Consider the following 20,179-nt stretch of genomic DNA (forward strand, 5'->3'; position numbering starts at 1 on the left):
TTTCCCAAATTTCTTTATGTAGTCATTATTTTTTGTATGTCATTTTTATTCTGAAAATATAATACTGGAATGGTTTCTGGTTAGAATTAGCACAAAAATTCAAAAAAAAAAAAAAAAAAAGAAAGCTGCTCTCGAGGGCAACTTTCCCTCAATGCTGACCATAACTCATTTTTGGCAGTGGGAGCAGCACAACATCGGGCTGAACGACTAACTCGTCACTGGCACTACCTCCCATGACGAGTACAGCTCGGGATTGGGGGTTAATCCCATACGCCTTAAAGGGGTGCTGCACCACCCCTCGGGCTTGGTGAAAAAACACAGTCTGCGGATAGCCTACACTGCTGTGAACATCTCAGCCAAATTTTGCATTTGTGCTCAGCGCGTGGAGCTCACAAGCTGAGCGCGAAGTCACATTTTTCTCGAATACTTTCTTTTCAAACAAGACCTACTCCTCATCCATTTCAAACCAGCCAGCAGCTTGCATATGTCGTCATATGCAAGATTCCCATAGACGGCTGCTATTGGCTGATGGCTGACATCAATCAAGAAGGGTGTTTATATCAGTGCGCTTCTTCCTACTGTTGCTGTGTATATTTATTGACGCAGTTTAATAAACAGGATGAAGTAAGTGAAAATCGTTGTTTCAAATTTAGACAAGAATTACATATTTCCGGAAGAAGCTGACTATTGTCTGGTCATGCTTGGCTGTCCATGTTGGAATTAAACTTTAGTCACACTACTTATCGGTGTTGTAGCCACTGGGTCTTGCTAATTTTGATTAGCTTTGAACACTCAACTAGCCTCGAACCACGTGGAACTCAAGGTCAGACCACGTGTATATTTGCCAGGGCGCGTTCACTCCTGGCTGCTCCTGGCTAGACATTGCTTCGTAACAAGCTATTGACAGCACTTTAAAATGTACAAGTTGGATGTGGCTACTATACGTCAGTCAAGCTGGTGCAGGGCAAAGCCAGTCTGCACCACGTAGCATGGCCAGAGTGGAGCACATGGGTGGAAGCGCGCACTCCAGCCCTGTTGTGCACATAGCAAACGCTGCGCATACGCACTACAGTTGCATGTAGCTGTGGTATGCTACGTAGCGTAAACACCGCGGGGAGCCGCGACAAGCCTGCTCACTGAGCTCACTGTGGCTTGCTGAGGACAACCACGTTTGGCACATCGTAGGTTCCAAAATCGGTAATAGTTGTGTCTGTAGTGAACATCCAAAATCAAACTTGAACTATGCGCCACGGTGACATTCATTTGGCGGAGTGTTGTGAGCATGCGTCGTACCGCCGTAGCCTTCACAGTGCCAGGCATTGAAGAAGCAGCGGAAGCACCACAATGGGGATCAAAGGTGATCTTTGATTGCAAATAATTCTGCTTCTGCTGAACGCATTCAAGTACATTTTGCTTGAAAGAATTTCTTAAATAGTCTATTTTAACTTCAAATGGATTTCTCAACTTGGATAAAAAGTGTTTCAGGCCCCTTAAGCACCTTTTCGCTTCTCGTGCAAAAAGCTGGAGATTTCTAATTGATGTGCCTTACTAGCTTATTGCAGTATCTTAACAAAGTATTACAGTGGAATCTCGATGATACGATCATGGCTAATACGAATTTTTCTGTGGTCCCTGCCGAGCCCCATTACTTTGCAATGTGCTAGAGAACGGTTGTTACGAATCTATTTTCGACCCGCGTTGGTTGATACGAATAAACGCCGCCCCACCGACGGCCGCGAAAGAGAACAGCACGCAGTGACGCGCTTTCTCCTTTTCTCTTTTGGTGCGGAGGTGCGCACGCGGCGCCGGACAGCGCGGTGGCCGCAACTGGGTGCGAAGAGTTTGACACGGTGGCGCTTTTCTTGCTTTTGCGCTTTTCGTGGGGAAGTGCGGTCTATCGCTTCAACGGAAACTGAGCGGCGTAACCACAGTGCATACAAAGGTCAGAGCCGTGTGGAGATCGCTTTCAAGATACGATGCGCGCGACAACCCCGACAGCCGGCACAGGCGCAAAGTACAAGAACGCATTTGTTGGCAGAGTAGAAGCCGCCCCCCCCTCCCTCCTTCCCTCCCTTCTGTGCTGCCTTCCCGCTTTGCTCCTTTCACCTGGGAGATTGCGTCGCCAGTTACCCTTGTGCCCGGTTGCAAGATACGCATTTGGTGCCCCACAGCACAGCGTCCCCCCCCCCCCCCCCCCCCGGCCTTTCGCGCGACGGAAGCAGGGCCGGGCTCGACTGGCGCGCCTGGCCGTGACGGAAGTCGCGTTTGCTCTCCACTGTACGTTCGCTCTCCGTGCGTGAAGGTGCGCGTCCCCTGCGTGAAAGGAGCGCTTTCACTCGCACATACGGCACGCGGCGACGATTTTATCGCCCTTGGACTCATGCTCCACGTCTCATGCTCCTCCTCCGCATCGCCCTCGTTGATCTCCTCTCCCATCGGTGGGCGCACCTCGTTGAGAAGCGTGCTCTCTACCGCCCTTGTCGGCGAGATTTTCCAGCGGAAGCCGCATTATAACCTGTATTTTGTCTCACGCGGCTGCACTGTAAGCGGTATGCGTATACATGGAGTTCTATGGGAGGGTAAACGGGAGTCGGAAAAGGCCGCGTTCTAGCCTGTTCTGCACTATAAACAGTTACGTTATAAGTAATCTATACTGTAAATGCTTTTTACGTGCGTGTGCCTGAGTAAGTTCACCTCCGACTCTTTAATTTAGCTAGTTTTAATTGTGTTTCGATGATACAAATTTCAGCTATTACGAATATTTTTTCTGACCCCGTGAGATTCGTATCATCGAGATTCCACTGTAAATGTTTGCTCCTTACAGCCTGGGTCTATTAAAGTTAAGTCACCACAGACGTGCCTTCATTGTTCAAGTTAAGTCTCACAGCAGCTATACATTTGCTGTTCATGGTTCCAAAGCCATTTGAACAGACATCAGGCCACTTACTGGGGCACATAAAGAATTCTCATTGCTCCAAAGCCATCGATGGTCTGAGCAGCAATGCTGCTCTCTCCACCGAGCTTTGACGAACTATTCTACAGAAACACTTCAAGTTGCATGAATGTGTACACACAGCGTGACAAAAGCCGCAGGGTGCCAGGACACGAATTTCACGGATGCGAAGTTGATGAGCTTCCCTCTAACAACTGAAGAGGAAATGGCAGCTGTTCCATATCAATATGCTGTCTGATATGTCTCTAACACTGCACTATTCAGAGCTGAAGCTCTCCTCAGATGTCACAAGGTTACACAATCTTTTGACGTCAAAAAACACACAACCTTACCACTGAGGTGTTCATGAAGAATGTATACCGAGTTGCTGCAGGTGATAACATCTGCTTATTTTTCATGCAGTGCAGGAGTGAGAAAATATTTTTGCACAAATATACACACAGAGTGAAGAAAGACTACTTGCACCCAGCGCTAATTGCTGTCTACTAAAAGCAGCAGAGGTAGAAAGGGCAATGAGGAAAACCATTCGGCTCTGCAAAATAAATTTTGTGATGACACGAACGATTAGATTGGCGAGCATCCCATGAAAAATCACGCACCAGTGCTTAAACTTTATGTGCCAATAGCAGCACCATAACAGACAGCTTTGCGGGCAGAGGAAGCATTTCTAAATAGCATGTGCTACAATTTCATGCTGTCATATTTATGTCATCCTTTAGGCACCGGTGTCCAGCTTCTAACCTGACTAGGCACTACTAGGGTCCTAGAACAAGGATGCGCATGAACGCCTTTGCACATGCATGGTCATGGATGAGGCCTGGCTGGACACATCGAGCTAAAGCAAGCATTGACACAAGTGCAGTCTCTTATTAGTCAGGATGCTGTGTAATAAATAAGTTAATTAATTTTCATGGAATCCCTACTGGACAAGGACATTACTTCAGTTTCACACTGAAACAACTGGGGCCCCACGCACATTGTTGATACTCTGTGGAGATAGCACAGCGTTTGATGCATAGCTGTGGCTGATGAGGTGTGCGCTTGGGAAGAAAGAGACGTGTGGTTCATGAGCGAATAATTTCTAATTTCCGTCATAACCTTTTCTGAAATATTCAGGTCCAAATTTGGGGGTTGAGCCCTTATAAAAGAAACATATGGTATTTCAATATAGTGAAGTACTTTCTTGTATCAATCGAGGTTTAACTGTTTGCCTGCTGTACAAGCCACATAAAAAAAAAAAAAAAACGTAGAGGCTACATAATACAAAAATGTTTGGAAAGCAAAAATAAAACTATCCTTACATAAAGTTTCATAGTCCTAGTGTTACTAACAAGAGAGTTTCTCAGAATATCTTCCTCCAACATGCATTTGTAAAACTGTCTGCGTCACATGCGATGTTTAAACAAACATCTCTTTCTACAGTTTGCTTCCTAAGCCCTGACAAGGATGCACATGTATGCTTGAATATTGCAAGATTTTATACTTTTGTATCTTAGTTTTCTCTGAGCTGCCAATTTTTAGTTCTAGCTCTTGTGCAAGATGCATTCTTAGTGTCCGACTTCAGACATGATTTCGGAGGCCACTTTAAGAAAGATGGGTGCATTTTATAAGACTGAGGATGATTTTTCTTCTTTCTTCTTTCTGGGGTTTCACGTCCCAAAACCAGTTCTGATTATGAGGCACGCAGTAGTGGAGGACTCCGGATTAATTTGGACCATCTGGGGTTCTTTAACGTGCACTACAATGCAAGCACACAGGCGTTTTTGCATTTTGCCTCCATCGAAATGCGGCCGCCGCGGCCGGGATTCGATCCCGCGGTCTCGTATGATGACCAATGCTAACGTACTAGTGATAAGTACATTGATGTGTTAGACTCACCATCACAGGTAATTCGTGGATCTTCAATTCCCACCTCCACAACACCTTCTTCTTTCTCTTTCCAATCACCACAGAACATGCTTGCAAAATATGGAGACTGTGGAGTGAAAAAAAAAAAAAAGAATGTAACACATGCAGTGTGCATGGCTGTACACAACAGCAGTGCTAAACCACTTTCTATTTTCCCACACCACCTTCTCCCTCACCGACTTTTTGCTCCCTAATGAACATTCGTCATATGATTGCATGGCCTTGAAATGTTTGCTCAAAGTAAGACTTTACAAAAGAAGGCACACACTCTGTAATAAATGGCACACACTCAGCTAATGTAATACCTGTACCAATTTTTTTTTCAATATTTTGCGCAAAATGTTGGAGTGCTGTTAAGATAGATGTGTTCAAGTTTTCATTAGGGGGGGGGAACCTGTACCAAGTGAAATGAACTTACGGCACACAAAAAATTCTTCAGAGTTCCAAATAAAAAATATTTATTTCTCACACACGTATGCATCTGGTCCGCAGATCTAACGGAGGGCTTTCCTTGCCCCCTTTTTTACACCGTCATTAACACATGAAGAATTGTGACGTCACATCAAGCAAAACCGGAAAGAATGTCGGGAGTTTCAATGCTATAGATTTCTCCTGCATATTTGGATTACAATTGCAGCTCAGCTGACCCCATACAGCATTAAAACAGAACAGGAAGTTGAACAGAATTGTTCCAGTACCTTTGTAGCAGCAAGGTGTGTGAGCACACGTATAGCACCCGAATTTTCCATTGCATAAATAGCCACCTAGGTTGCACAAAAATTAACAATATATTGCGTTTCAGAAGCGATTTGACGTTATTGTAGTCTTTTCTGTAGCGTGGAAATTATTTGCCCACTACAAGAGGCTTTGATGCTTTGTCCAACGTATCCCCTCTGACATGCCCTAGCAGAGGGTCCACAGGGCCTGCTGAACCATTTGTCAAACCAGTTTGGAATGGTTCCTCTAATAAGTTTAGGTTTGATTCCGGTTCAGCTGAAAATAACTGTTGAGCTCCAGTTTTCGGTTCAGTTCCGGTTCAACACCTTAATGCAGACATCCAATGAGAAATGAAAAGCCGCATCAGAACATATTATTTATTCAATAATTGCTATCACACCACATTGTAATGCACTAGGCTGTCGTGCAATGTATATTTTATCCACAGCTTATTTTAATTGACCTACGACTAGCACTACGATACAAACAGGTGCAAAAAAACAACAGTAATGGCATTTTCTACAAGAAAATCCACAAGGTATTGAATGTCGTGCAGCCATAAATGTGTGCATTTCTTTTCCCTCTCCTTTAAAGGGCCCCTCACCAGACCACATAGCAAATTTTGGTTATATGCTGGAAGTTGTAACATGCCCTCTAAGGAGTGTTCTACCATGACAATTTTTCGAATCATTTCATTAATTGCAGAGATAAAAATATTTAAAGCGCCATGAACCCATGACCAAAGGAGGCGAGTGTCACCGCCAACAGACACTTTCCCCATCTAGCCTCCGCAAGGGAAATTCTTTCCCAGCGTTTTCCCATACCGAAGCCGGAGGCGTATTTGTCGCGTGACAAATACACCATGGGTCCCGCCTTCTTTTTTTTATCTCTCTCTCTTGCGTTTTTTGCTGAGTGGCACACTTCCAGCGTGAGCTGTTGCGTTTGTCTCATTTCGAGCAGCAGATGATTTTGTTACACGCTCTGCATGAGAACACCTGATTGGTGGTACAAGTCAGAGCCACAATCATGAGCACTGAGGCAGGTGCGAAAGGATAAAAGAGCATGATCGTGGCACTGGTGCACGGTAGAAAATGACATAGTTTCGTTCTCTGTGCGTTCGACTGCATGATGTGGGAACAAGCAGACGAAACGGAAGTACATCTCTGTTGCTACGGTACGAAGTAGAACACGAACACTCAGACATTTGGCTTGTATGTTTTATTATTTCTTTCAACTTTGATTCGTCTATTGAAGCAACAGATTAAACAAATAACTGATGTTGCCTTGCTTAATTTATGAAGTCACGTGCCACTGAGAGTGACGTCACAGTACAGCGATGTACATAAGACACTTGCGCGATTGACGTCACTCTCTAGCAGGGAGCCCGGTGCCCACAAGAAGGGCAAACGGCATTTGGTTGAAATTTCAGCTCTTTCCACAGCACGTAGCTATGTAATACTTAGCAGACACGATCATTAGCGTGCATTGTATGCACTGAGCTTCTCAGCTCAAACTGACCAGACCTGGTGAGGGGCCCTTTAAAAGCTAGAGATTAGTCAGCGAATAGTAGCCTTAAAAGATTTTCTTACTGGGCTAGCTGGTGCATGGTTTACAAAATGACCATGCTTTGTGTACAAGTGTGTCCTTATTTAAAAGCGAATAGTTTCCACTGGCTTTTGTGCCTATTTTCGTGGTTGGCGGTCGGTGGTTGGACTACCAAAGATACAAAGAGCATGTGCTCTCATGCAACTGAATTGGGGAGCACATGCTGAACATCAACAGTAAATACATGAGAATAAAAAACCTCCAAAGTTATGAGTTCCAGATATGGCATTTGCAATGGTAGAATAAATATTTTGTAAAATGTTATTAAACAGCCAGGGCTATTCCGGAGGCTGTGAAGCAGTGTTGTATGGAACAGCGTTCCTGGAACTAGTTCCTTTTGGGAGGAATGCCACCATTCTATTAGGGTCGGTGGAACTGTAATGGTAACTCGCTAGTTTTACGAAGGAACAGCAGAGGGAACGGTGTTCCTTCTGTAAACGTTCCACGGCAATGAACAGACGCATGCACATACGCAGCACATCATGCAGGGTGGATGGGCGACCGCGTGAGACGCAAATAACTAACGCTTGCCTGTCACGTGACTATATATGGTGCATTTTAACACGATAGCGTTAAGGGCCCCGTGTTGCAGAAAATCCAGTGCCGGCAACTGGCGTGCGATGCCAGCGGGTGGCGGAGAAAATCATCCCAACCACTCCGACCGCGCAGGCCCTCCACGTGGTGCAAGGTTTTGGTGAACAAAAATTTAATTTCTCACAGTGAAATCCGTCAGAAAAATGGTAAAGTACGACTTTACCATTCAGCGTGGGATTCGCCGTCGGATTGTTTACCAATTGGCGTCGAATTGTAATTTGAATGTACGAGAAAACCTAATTCTGCTACGAGGAAACTCAAAGACAAACCCCTTTTCCAACATTTCTACCAGACCTACAGCCGCGCGTTCAGGTACTTTACTTGCGAAAATGATATCCGCATAGCACTTGCATCCTAGGCAGGTCAAATTGGGACTTCGCCTGCTAATTCGTTTTGAAAACGTGCGCGCGTCGGGGCAATAGCAAACAACTAATAAAATAATAAAAAAAGGTGCTAGGGCCTTCACATTTTAATCTAAGACCACTTATATTGCCTCTGGAAAACATCTTTCCAGCTATACATTTCTGTTTAAATGTGAAGCCAACTTTAAGGGGATCGGTGTAAGCTTGGTCTTTCTAAGCTGGCCTTCCCACGTTCGGTGTTGCAGTGAATGAAGCCTACTTGCTGTATGTGACCGATGCGATGCGCACAGGTCCCGATAACGCTATCGCGTTCTACTCTTAAAGGCGAAGCTTAAGCATCCTCCAATTTTTCTTTCGTGAGTTCTCCATTATATATCTTTTTTTATGACTAGGCTTCAAGATTGTCACGTGACGCTCCCTCCAGTAGTTTCTTCCTACATGCTGGCTTGTCGGAGACTGACATCGAGATGCAACACTTGCCGAGTTCAAACAAGGGTCTTTACTAAATTGTGAATATCTATTCTGGACATTTCTTTTTCCACTCATACTGCAATATTGAATCAGCATTCATTAAACGCCTATATATTGTTCCTTTCGATGCGGTTTCTTGTGCAAGAAATTTAATTATATCTTCCTGAGACCCCTTGTACAATACATTGCACATTGCCTTCAACTTTTTTTCGAAATTCACCCGGAAGTGATTATGCAAAATATTCACACTTGGTATGAAATACGGTGCATGTGTAACTGTAAAGAAGTGGTTTACTCATATTCTTGTCATCCACTTTCGAGAAATTTGACAATAAATTGGTCTAGACCGCTGTGTCATCCCATGGCCGAAAGACTTCGAGACGTGTTTCGAAGTCACCGAGATTGCGTGAAAATACCGGACGCGGTAGCAACATGGCAATGTACTATACCCCCCCCCCCTCGTAGTTCCATCTTCATCTCAGCGTTTAAACAATGAAATGCAGTTTTTACCACAGCTAAGATGAGGAGATATTCATTTTTTTTCACATACATGGAGACGGAGTTTTTGGCCCCCCATCTATCCATGGTATTCAAATTTTAAAAATTGTTTTTCAAGTTCATGACATAACAGTCGACAATGAAAACTACCTTGAAGAGCGATTATGTCCAGTTGTTGTGTTCGGGTCTCAGGAGGATATTGGTGCATGCGAGTAAATTTCTATTTGCAGATCTGAAGCGCAGTATCCTGACTGCGCATTTGAAGACCGAAGTAGAAAGTGCCATATGTGTTGCACTTGTAATAGACGAGCACCAAAGTTGCAGTTAGACATGTCTGGAGTACCCGTCCAGTGCTGCCTGAAAAAAATTCATCTAGGAGCGTTTCTTTGGATTCTTTTTATTTCCAGATAATCTGCCACCAGCGATGTTCAAATTCGTATAATATACGTAGTTCAATGTGATTTTTAAATTGCTCACTTTATTTCGCCGCAGGTTTATCCAACACTATATTTTAATTTTTTAAAATCAAATGTAACATTAATGCAACGACACGTTCCAATGTTAGAAGTGTAACTGGAACACGTTCCTTTCGCATTAAAGTAACTTGTAATGGGAGCTCATTCCAAGATTGGGAAGGAACGAGGAACGAGCTTTTGTTCCTATTTCAGAGGAACGTGTACAACACTGCTGTGAAGATAGGCAATGAGCAACAATGTGACAATAGGACTTAGCTACGTTAACGTAACATTGTCTAGAGTTGTGCTTGCAAGCAAATCGCTGGGCTTGCTGTCATGTGCGCTCGTACGAGAGCTTTGGGACGTCTGAAGGTTTAGACGCTGTTGAGGACCGCTCAGAAAGGATTACCTACCTCTTTTCCCGCCACCCTCTTCCCCTGTGGTGGTTGCAAGACAGGGCTCTAGCACCCGAAACTGGTTAACAGTAATGTTCTCTACGGAATTAGCAATAAAATAACAAATGCTATCTAAACACCATAGCTGCAACAAATATACGCCTTCAAGTGCACCACACCTTTAATAAAGCGAACAGCTTTCTAAATGCATTCAGCCATTTGCTTGCATTCAGGAATCCAACTTGAAAAAATGTTTGTAGTAGCACTCTTTCTGTCTTTCTATTTTGTCCTTGTCCTCCTTTGCCTGCCCCAGCTTTCTGATAATAAATAATAGCTAACCTGTTTGTCTTCACAACTTAAAACTATAAACAGTTGATGGACTAGGGCGATCACTTGCAAGTACAAAATGCACCAACGTCTGGCTATGGCTCCACATGGTTCTCATATGGATAAGCTGCATTTTTCGCTTTTTTATGCAAAAGTTTCACTTTCCCAAAACAGAAGTGTAAAACGCAAGTAAAATCCTAAAGTAGATCATGTACATGTTACAAAATAATTACACAAGTAAATGAGTAAATTTGAGAGAACAGCTCAGTCAGTTAAAAAGATATTTTTAAACATTTTGCTACAGTAATAACACACACATGAATGCATATGCACACAACACACATGCACACAGAGCCTACTTTTAAAGGCTTTCTGTGAAAACATACTTGGTAACAGCAGTTTCTCAGACACTGCCAGGACTTTCATTGTTCAACATGAGGGCATAAAATTGTAGTTCCATTCAATAAAGGTGTTTGCTACACCTTTGTTATCAAAACTTTCCCAGAGGTACTCAAGAATTCATAGTACTAGTTGCCTGTGCAGTGCTCTCAGTCAAGGCAATGTCCTGTACGATTCCTTTTACCTAAACTGTGAGTGTTTCACAAGCAATTAATATGAGCATGTACGAACTTGCTCAGCTTGCAATCCTTATGTACACAAGCACAACTGGAAACACATCATATTGGGAAGCACATTTGTGGTTCTGTATATGATGAAATACCAGCTCGAAATATTCTAAACAAGAAGAGCTTTTCGTATGTGACGAAATACACCATGTAATCAGTGCAGTCTTTTTAGTTCTATTTTTCATGCCTTTCATCTGTGACTCAGCTTCACTAAAGTCTTCACATTTTAAGTACCTTAGCGCAGAGATAAATTTGTTCAGGCTGGCAATAAAAGATTCGAACAGAAGTTTCATAAAACATAAACATGCTACAATGATTTGATTGTGCAATTTTCAGTATAGAAAAAAAAAGAGGGACTACACAATACAAATTGCAAAGATATGAACTAGCACACCAGGGCCTTACTATAATGAGCCAAAATATATAAAGAAAGAGATCACACAAAAGAATGTAGGCTATCTTGAAATGCTATAAATGCTTACTTGTATAGGTGCAATAAAATAATCATAATAATTAAAAGGAATTGCCCACATTACATGTAGTTGGCTCACTGGTAAACACCTTGTTACACATTGACAGGCAAAAAAGTGATCACACACAGCTCACTTCCAGAAGTTGCTGGTTTGCACTTTTAAATAAAAAGCTACAAACCAAGCTGTGAAACAATGCACATGCTTAACTGATATGTCGAGAAAAAAAATCACTCCAGTAGCAACCAACATGGTCAATTTGCTTTGCACTGGTGGCATATGCACCACACTTTCTCGAAAGTAAACTAGCTTCTATGCAAACATTGCAGTGATACTGTGTGTGAAACATAGCCAGAGTGAACTAGCACAATAAACCAAGCGTGACATGCCACGTACAAATAGCTGAACAGGGGTAGTATCAATAATGCTCCTAGTGCACAGTTTCAGAGCATGCATAACTTAAAAAGTGCCTGACTACTGTTTCCAATAAGCGATTGTGAACATATGCAGAGCTCACTATACCTGACAAAGGTAGACCTTGTGGAGGCACCAATCGATTCCCAAGGCCACGATGGTCACGTCGCTGTTTTGTCCTTCCAGGAACAGCGTGCGGTAGATGTACTGGGATGTGGTCATGAGCTTCTTTCTGCGAGGACGCGCCACATGCCTGATGAGCGTCAGAATACCGTTGACGGGGCCTGTAGGACGCTGAACCGAACCCATCATTACTATAGGTTTCAAGCGGCAGCGTCGCTGACACTCGCACAAGCGTTTCTGGCACCGAATCGGCATATCGCGGCGTCTGGGGCCTTCGAAAGGGACAACAAGAACAAACAAAACGCGGTAGCACAACGCAAAGAATCGGCCCAACCGTGTCAGTCACGCCTTGCGAAAGAAACTTAAAAACGCGGCGCACGCATGGGAAGAAAACTCGTCCTCTCTCGATATTGGGGACAGTGAACCACTTCCTAGCTGCAACGCCCATGAGACGCTGATCGCCGCCTGAAGCTGCCAACCAGGTCATCCCTTTAAGCAACGCTACGAGGATAATCCGGAGATCGCAGCCGACTGCTACTCGTTTATCTGCACCAACGGTGCCATCCGGTACCCGCGGGCAAAACACGTCTGACAGACGCTGTGCCATACAAAAGACGCTGGCCTTACGACAGACGCTCTTGGCGTGCATGCATCCCATCTGTGCGGAAGTGCACTCATTTTAATGCTTTAAAACTTTCGGCACGCTGAAAATAGGCCGCAATGAATCTGGGTGTCAAGGACGGACACACCGTGCTGGAAGCACGTACCTAAACGTCGCTTCACATGAAGTGTGGTGGGTACAACACCTTTTCGGCGCCGAGGCCCACTCCGAGTCTTGTCCGGAGGAATCATCGTCTGTGGATTTCCGCTTTCGTTTTGCGAAAGACGTTGCCGCTGTGCCCAGAGGCGACGTTAGCAGGATGTTTCCCATAGTGATTGTGCTGTACCGGCGTTATGCGGGACTAAAGAGGCCCGAAACCGTAGGCACAAAACTTCCGCAGCCTGCGCTTTGCTGCCGACTACCACGATCAGCTGCGACAGCGTTTGACTTGTACGTACTGCTCGTACCTGGCTTGACTAGCTCGCGTGGGAGGCCTGGGCGGAGCGACACGCGCATACGTCACTCCAAAACAAACACTTCGCTTTCACCGTTTTCGCTTTCCCTGCTAGTTGCAAACTGGTTGTTCATGCACAATTAAAGACATATTCAAAGACGACATATGGATTGCAATCACAATTTCTTAAACGTTAACATTTTATTAATTTTAAGTTAAAAAGCGTGCATTTTGAATAGCCTGTTTGAGACGCACAAGTCAACAGTAGCCTAGCGTTTGCATCAGTGCAAATCCACTGAAATCCATTCATTAGCGCAAGTCGCGTGCCTGTCGCGTGCGTTTCGTCATTTTCTGCTATTTTTCCGCCTAAAATTAAGTTTGCTGATTTGCAGTAGGTCTAGTTTTTGCTTTTAGCATCGATGACTATTAGGAGAATATGTGATATTTGCGACTGTGATTTTCAGCTGCTGTTACAAGCACGTGGCTCGATTCATGTGCGTCAGGCACGTTTCGAACGTGTTGTTGTCGGCGATCTTTGGCCTCGATAGGGCATTCTCTTGCAGTTTTCTAGCCAAGCGGATACACCGGCGACTCGCCGTTCGCCTTGTGTGAAAGTTATTTGAGAAGGGTGCTCCTTTGAAGGACGAGGAGCCGATCTTGGAGTGTTCGCTGGTGTATTTGGTGGATAGTAGGATGTGGGACGTTGACGACGAAGGCAGCAATTCAAATCGGGAAGTGGACAGTGACGAGCCGGACAGCGACATCGAGTCATTTCTTTACGCTAGCCTGCACTACAGCGCAGGGAAAGAGGACATAGTACCGGAGGCATTTCCGACTGTTGTCGCTGACGAAACTGACGCGGACGACGTGACAACATCGGTAGTCGTCCCACCGAGGATACGTCGTGCCGGTAGCCGTGTGGTGAGCGCGGAAGAATTGAAATGCGTCTCGAAAAGGCCAAAGAGGAAAAAAAGGCGTTTAACGGCAGCCGCTGTCGAAGAGCCGGGACCAGGCACTACACCTGAGGTTGGCGACGTCGTCGTGTTGAGCAGTGATGACGACGAGGTGATAATCTTCAGCGAAGACAGCCAGCAGAACCTTGCTCTCAACGTGACGGAAACGCCGCGAAGCACAGGAACCGAATGTGAGCACAGAATTTGGACACTAGTAACATTTATGTGTTTGTCGTAACGTTTACTGAAGTATCAAACCCATACATGTCCAAATTGTCTTAGTAGTAGTACTTTGTGCTACCTGCGATTGCTTTAAAAGAGCAGTACACTAATAGTTTATCCTAGTCCGTTAACTTCAAAGTGCTAACATCTTCTTGTGTTGGCGGTCGTGCTACATTCAGCTGAAATACCACAAGCTGCCTTTTGATTTATGCTCTTCTTTTCCTCGTCTGGCTCGCCGTTTTTGCCCTTTCGAGACCAAAACGATTGAAGTAAATTAGATTGCGTGCTGAGGTTTAATTACAGCTACAGAATTTTGAACGGGGTTAATGAAGTCGTAAGCAAAGCGTCTGTGTGCGCGTGTGTGTGTGCACGGCGCGCGCGCAGTAGGGTTTACAATATTTTATAGCCTTTGGATGGCGCTTTCTATGTTATGGTGACAGTATTGGACAATATTAGATAAGGGGACGGGTAACCAGGCTTGGTGTGCCCTTATCTAAAGCTTTCTATTTAATAAAGTTCCTTTGGGGGTCCTAATATTTCTCTTTACTGCAAGGAGGCACCAATGTTAGAAAGCAGGTGTGCAAGGAACTAGAGTATGAGTGAGAAAGTCAACCTTAACATCAGTGTTGTGCACAGCACAACACTGATTCTGCCCACCCCAACTTATGCATTCTTTGCCAGTGAACACTGCCATAGCTTTACGATGTTGCTGTACAATTTTACAGATGGTTTGCATTGATATCATCTTAGCCACCATGTTGGTGTTCCAGCGCGGTGAGAAGTTTGATAAACGAAAAACGCGAGAACACAACAGGACAAATTCCTAGTGAGGCAACTGCATAGTGTGGGGTTTGTGCCGATGGATCTGGCACATGCCACCAGTATTCCATCCATGTCTCAGCCACAAAGAACGCGAGTTATTCAATATTGTGCAGTGACTTCATTGTGGCCACGATGTTGGTCAACTAGCACAATGAGGATGGACTATATATATATATATATATATATATATATATATATATATCTTGAACTAGACTGACCGCTAGATTGCTTTCTTAAAAATCTGTTGGTGTTTGCTTGATGGAAAGGATGAACTTGAGGTGTCAGGAAATTGGGCTTGAAGGCTCGACTTCTTGCACAATAATTGTGGCATTAGTCGTGTCCTTGCGTAACACCACATATTTGGCTGAATTTTAGTCGATTTGGCCTTTCTTTTTCCACCCCCCTCCTCCCCCTTTCTTTTTCTGATGAACTTTACAAAGTTGGCTGGTTGAATTCTCATTTTATTTCCGCATACAGTGTGATTATCTTTTAATCATCAACTCTAACCAGCCTTAACCACTCATGCCGCAGTATGCACAGGAGAATGCAGTAGAGATCATGTATGGCCTTCTGCTTAGCACGAGCTTGTGGGCTTCGTTCTCAGCTGCTGTGGCCGCACTTTGATGGGGATGTAAAGCAAAAACTAATGTGTTTATATTTGTGTTCCAATTTGTTTTTGCATACTTGTGATCTTAGTCAGTGCACATTGCTTGACATTGCAGTGCAACCCACTCCTGATATAGCCCTAAAGGGCTGCAGTATACCCGCCGCGGTGGCTCAGTCAGCTAAGGCGTTGCGCTGCTGAGCACGAGATCGCGGGATCGAATCCAGGCTGGGGTGGCCGTATTTCGATGGAGGCGAAATGCAAAAACGCCCGTGTGCTTGTGTTGTAGTGCACGTTAAAGAACCCCAGGTGGTCAAAATTAATCCGGAGCCCTCCACTATGGCGTGCCTCATAATCAGAGGTTTTGGCACGTAAAACCCCAGGGAGAAGGGCTGCAGTATGTATAAATAAATAAAAAAATTAAGGTGCACTATAAAGAACTTTAGATGGTCAAAATTTATTTGTAGCCCTCCCCAATAATGTCTCATAGCGTTTGTGCTGGCCTGCAATCTAAATCCCATTAAAACCAGACAAATGTGCTTTACATTTACATGGTTTCCTGCAAAGCAAACCTCAGTCATTGGGAAACGTGACATATTTCCTACTTCAAAAGTAGAATCCACCAGTCTAACCTGTGCTAATATTTTTCTTTAATGTTCCTTAATGAAAAAACATAACGGTAAGTTTTTAAACCTTAGTGTACTTTCCAGCTGAGGCACAATGTGTTTCTTGTACAAACCTCAGAACTGATAACAGCAACGTGTGTGTGTGTTGTTAGCAGTTCCGAGCTCTCTATGCAGCTACAATAGGAACAGTTTCCATTAAAAACATGACTCACCAACTCAAATAGAAGGAAAGCGTATAAAAGTCAGAGCTGTCAACAGCAATGCATGGGTGCATTGTTGTTAGCATTTCTGAGATAAGTATATATGCTTGTGTCCTGTTGCACTATAATGTTGCAGCTGTAGTGACATCCCATTTTGCCTCTATGCATATGCTACGTTGCCTAAAATGTGAAGGGCTTCTTCGTGTTCCAAGAATTATGCTAGTGATGTTAGAAAAAGAAGTTAAGTTAGACAGAATATAAAGACCTCCATGTACTGATGCTTGCTTAACACACATGTGTATTGCAACTGGAAGGCTTGATTGTTTCTTGGCATTTAAAATTTGTTTCTGTTGGCTGGATCTTCAGGCCATTACAGAACTGACATGTATTAGAGGATAGGGCACACAAGTTTCATATGTGGTCTGTTTGATTCATCTGTCGTGTTATCAGTAGTCTCCTCTGCAAGCAGCATCATGATTGAAGGTGAAATAGATGGAGGGCTCCAAGGGGGGACAGACAGGCAGTTATTCAACTGTCTGTGCATCCTGTTACCTTGTTTCTTGTGTTATGCCATTGGAGATTTTTGTAGCTTTAGCTTTAGTTACAAGTTTACAAGTTGCAAAAACAGTGCCTCAGATCTGACAGTGCTTAGCTAAGAATGTTGTGAAGTTGTAAGCTGTACCAGATAGGTCATGCGCTCTTGATGATCAGTTGCTGAGAAGCAGTGCATCTGTAGTGAATAGCTTACATAAATTACTCATGGCAGAAAGCAGGGCTATTCTGGGGTTATTTCTGATAACTGATGCATTTTCAGCGCTTTGGAAGGTACAGAAAAATTCAGAGAGTAAAAAGAGCCCAGCATTCTTCTTTCCTGTTCTATATTACTCTCTGAATTATTCTATTTCTTCTGAAGTGCCGGAAATGCATCAGTTATTATAAGTTAATCAGCACTGCTCAAATGTGTTGTTTGACATATAATACTGAGAACTGCAGGTGTTGTATGTTTTGTAGATTCTGCACAAAATTTTACTAGTAAACTGCATGGATAAATTTTGAGCTGTCTGTCAGCTTTTCCAAAGACCTCATTGGAGATACGGCGAACATGGTACACCAGCTCCAACTGTTGCCTTTTTAGGTGGAGTTAGCACTTGAAATCTTGTCGCTACAATTCTCTATTCGATGAACATGCTCTACAAGAAAAAAGAATCTTGCTTGTATGTCTTACCAAAATCGACTTGCTGAAGCCTCTTGAATCTTAGACACATTGTATACTGGTTGCAGCTGGCCTGTGGCATGTGGATGCTGAAGACCTTTACCGCAATAGCCGAGGTTTCCGATATCACAATGCGGGAAACATCCACTGCAGCAAGTGTGATCAGATGGGGCACTTGGCTAAGTACTGCCGTAAGCCAAAGGTAAGCCTTGACTGTCCGACTCATTCATATTGCTTCAGTACAAGTAATACACTTTTCTTGCGCTTTTCCATGTTAACATCTGCACCTTAATCAATCACATGCAAACAATGTACTATTGCTTGGTTGGAGTAAGAAAAAAAAAATCTATAACTGGAGGGGGGCAAGGAGTTTTATTATAGTTATCTTATATTTGTTATCTCATTAAAGTTGGGCATATAAGCACCATGCTATAGACAATTTCTATCAGCACTGTCAGGCGTAAAGTAAGTTGGTTTCATTTTGAGCATCAGCTGGGCATAGGTCAGAAATTGCTCTGCTGTCTGCAAACAGGGCATTTCTCGAAACAATGCCACACTTTTGTCAGACATTGCTGTGACACTGACCTCCGCTGAAGTGTGGTATATTTAGCTTAAGAAGGTGGTAAAAACCATGAACTTATGCCAGATATTGAGGCTTTTGGTGTTGTATCATCTTGGCTGTGTAATGCGACATTTGTGTCCTTGAGAGAAGAAGAGATTTGTCAGGAAGGGGCATTACAGTATCCTCATCCATAAAAAGTTTTTCATGTGCTTATATATTTGAGGTTGGTCCATTTGTGACAGAATTAGCTCAAGACACCCCTCAGGGTACCATAAAGAAGACATAAAAGAAAATTAAAATATATTTCAGCAGAATAAAATTACTTTTGGGCAATGTATTAGCAGGTTTAACTTGACCATTCCTTTGAGTGTGCAGTAGCCAGTCACCACTACTTGCAAACAGAGTTAAAAATTGATGGACCTTGGCATTGGCAAGAAAAATGAATTTTCTCGCTAACTTTGCATGCAGCCTAGAAGTGATAAGTGCAGCCTGCACTTTAAGGTACAACTGTGCAATCAACCTGGGGTGTGCCTGAATTATAGGCTGCTGATGTGGGTCTAGATTGGTGGGTAATTCAGTTTTTTTTTTTTTTTCTGCATCCCAATCACCATGTGAGCTTTGTGCTATGGGGATCTCAAATCGTGCTCTTGCAACTATAGTGAACTAGATAGGGGTAGTGGGGCGACGGTGGTCTGTGCACCGAGGTCATTTGCGTGGGAACCGGCAGGCGGCGCTGCGGCTCCTTTCACCTGAACCGCATCGCAGTGCGCGCTTGTTTGCCGCGCACTCATCTGAAGAGTATGATAGGTCGGAAGCTCATGCTTGACTCTTGAATGCTTACATTGCTCATGATGTCAACAAAAGGAGAATAAATAACTTTGTCTATAGTGAATAGATAGTGTTGTCTCGAAAGCTCCCAGCCGTGGGATTTTGGTTGCAAATCCGCCTGCAAGAAAGTTTGCGGAACTGCGCGTGGCTACTCGGAATGAATGGTGTACCAGTACATCGAAATACGACCGCCGAGGCTGTGATTGCAAAAAAAATCGGAAAGAATGCATTCGGAAAGAATGCATGAAACCATATTATTCAGGGCAACGGCGTTCACAAAAAGAGGCGTCAAAACAAAACCAGGCACGTAGGTCGTCCTGCTCAGCTTGAAGGGGCCCTGAATCACTCCTTGGGCTTGGTGAAATAACATAGTCCGCGGGTAGCATACGCTGCTGTGAACATGTCTGCCAAGTTTTTCTGTCGTACGCTGTGCATCGAGCTCGCAAGCGAACTGCGAAGTCACTTTTCTTTCAGATACTCTCGTTTCAACAGAAGCCATGATCCTCACTCTTTCCTGCGCGCTTTATTTCGTAATGCAGTAAAGCACATTCCCATACACAGCTGCTATTGGTTGCTGTGGTCGGCTACACCACGGCCGCCGCAGGGTGCCACCCCGAGTTCACTGGCTAAGCTTGTCCTCACCTAATGGTTGTCCTCAGCGCACTGTGGCTTGCTGAGGACAACTGTGTTTGGCTTATGTTTAGTGCATCGTAGGCATCTAGATCGGAAGTCATGGCGTCCACATCCAAAATGAAATTTGAACTGCACGCCACGGTGACATTTCGAAGGCGGAACGTTGTGGCCCCGCCCCACTCCGCTGTAGCCTTCGCAGTGCAAGGTATTGAATAAGGAACGGGAGCAGAGCGGAGGCCGTGTTTGATTGCTAATAACTCTGCTTCTGCTAAACGTATTGAAGTACTTTTTGTGGCATAATATTTCTAAATAGCCTATTTCCATTTCAAATGCCTTTCTCCACTCCGATAAAAAGTGGTTCAGGGCCCCTAAGGTGCTTAACTCTCTGTCACTTTGCACTTCTCGAAGTGTTAATACCTTTGATTAAAAAGTGGAGCCGCGTGAGGACATAAAAAGATACGATTCTCATGCTTACTTCTTCCTTGTGAGCGTTGCATCCAACACCATTGGAGCAGAGGAAATTACTCTTTACCAGAGCCACAA

At 44.1% G+C, this 20,179-nt stretch overlaps 2 protein-coding genes across 2 annotated transcripts in view; one reads left to right on the plus strand and one right to left on the minus strand.

Annotated features, from left to right (window-relative positions):
• The window catches only part of LOC119436776 (protein germ cell-less), a 62,239-nt gene extending 49,254 nt beyond the window's left edge, over window positions 1-12,985 (minus strand). Inside the window, exons 1-3 of the mRNA XM_037703765.2 lie at window positions 12,725-12,985; window positions 11,904-12,027; window positions 4,832-4,928 (exon numbers count right to left, since the gene is read on the minus strand). Of these exons, the coding sequence (XP_037559693.1) occupies window positions 4,832-4,928; window positions 11,904-12,027; window positions 12,725-12,849 (346 nt within the window). The 5' untranslated portion in view covers window positions 12,850-12,985. The remainder of the gene's footprint in view (window positions 1-4,831; window positions 4,929-11,903; window positions 12,028-12,724) is intronic.
• Window positions 12,986-13,265: 280 nt separating this feature from the next.
• LOC119436777 (zinc finger CCHC domain-containing protein 7-like) overlaps window positions 13,266-20,179 on the plus strand; it is a 41,386-nt gene continuing 34,472 nt past the window's right edge. Inside the window, exons 1-2 of the mRNA XM_037703766.2 lie at window positions 13,266-14,117; window positions 17,682-17,815. Coding sequence (XP_037559694.1) covers window positions 13,667-14,117; window positions 17,682-17,815 — 585 coding nt within the window. The 5' untranslated portion in view covers window positions 13,266-13,666. The remainder of the gene's footprint in view (window positions 14,118-17,681; window positions 17,816-20,179) is intronic.

The sequence above is a fragment of the Dermacentor silvarum genome, chromosome 1 (assembly GCF_013339745.2).
Source record: "Dermacentor silvarum isolate Dsil-2018 chromosome 1, BIME_Dsil_1.4, whole genome shotgun sequence".
Taxonomy (NCBI): domain Eukaryota; kingdom Metazoa; phylum Arthropoda; class Arachnida; order Ixodida; family Ixodidae; genus Dermacentor; species Dermacentor silvarum.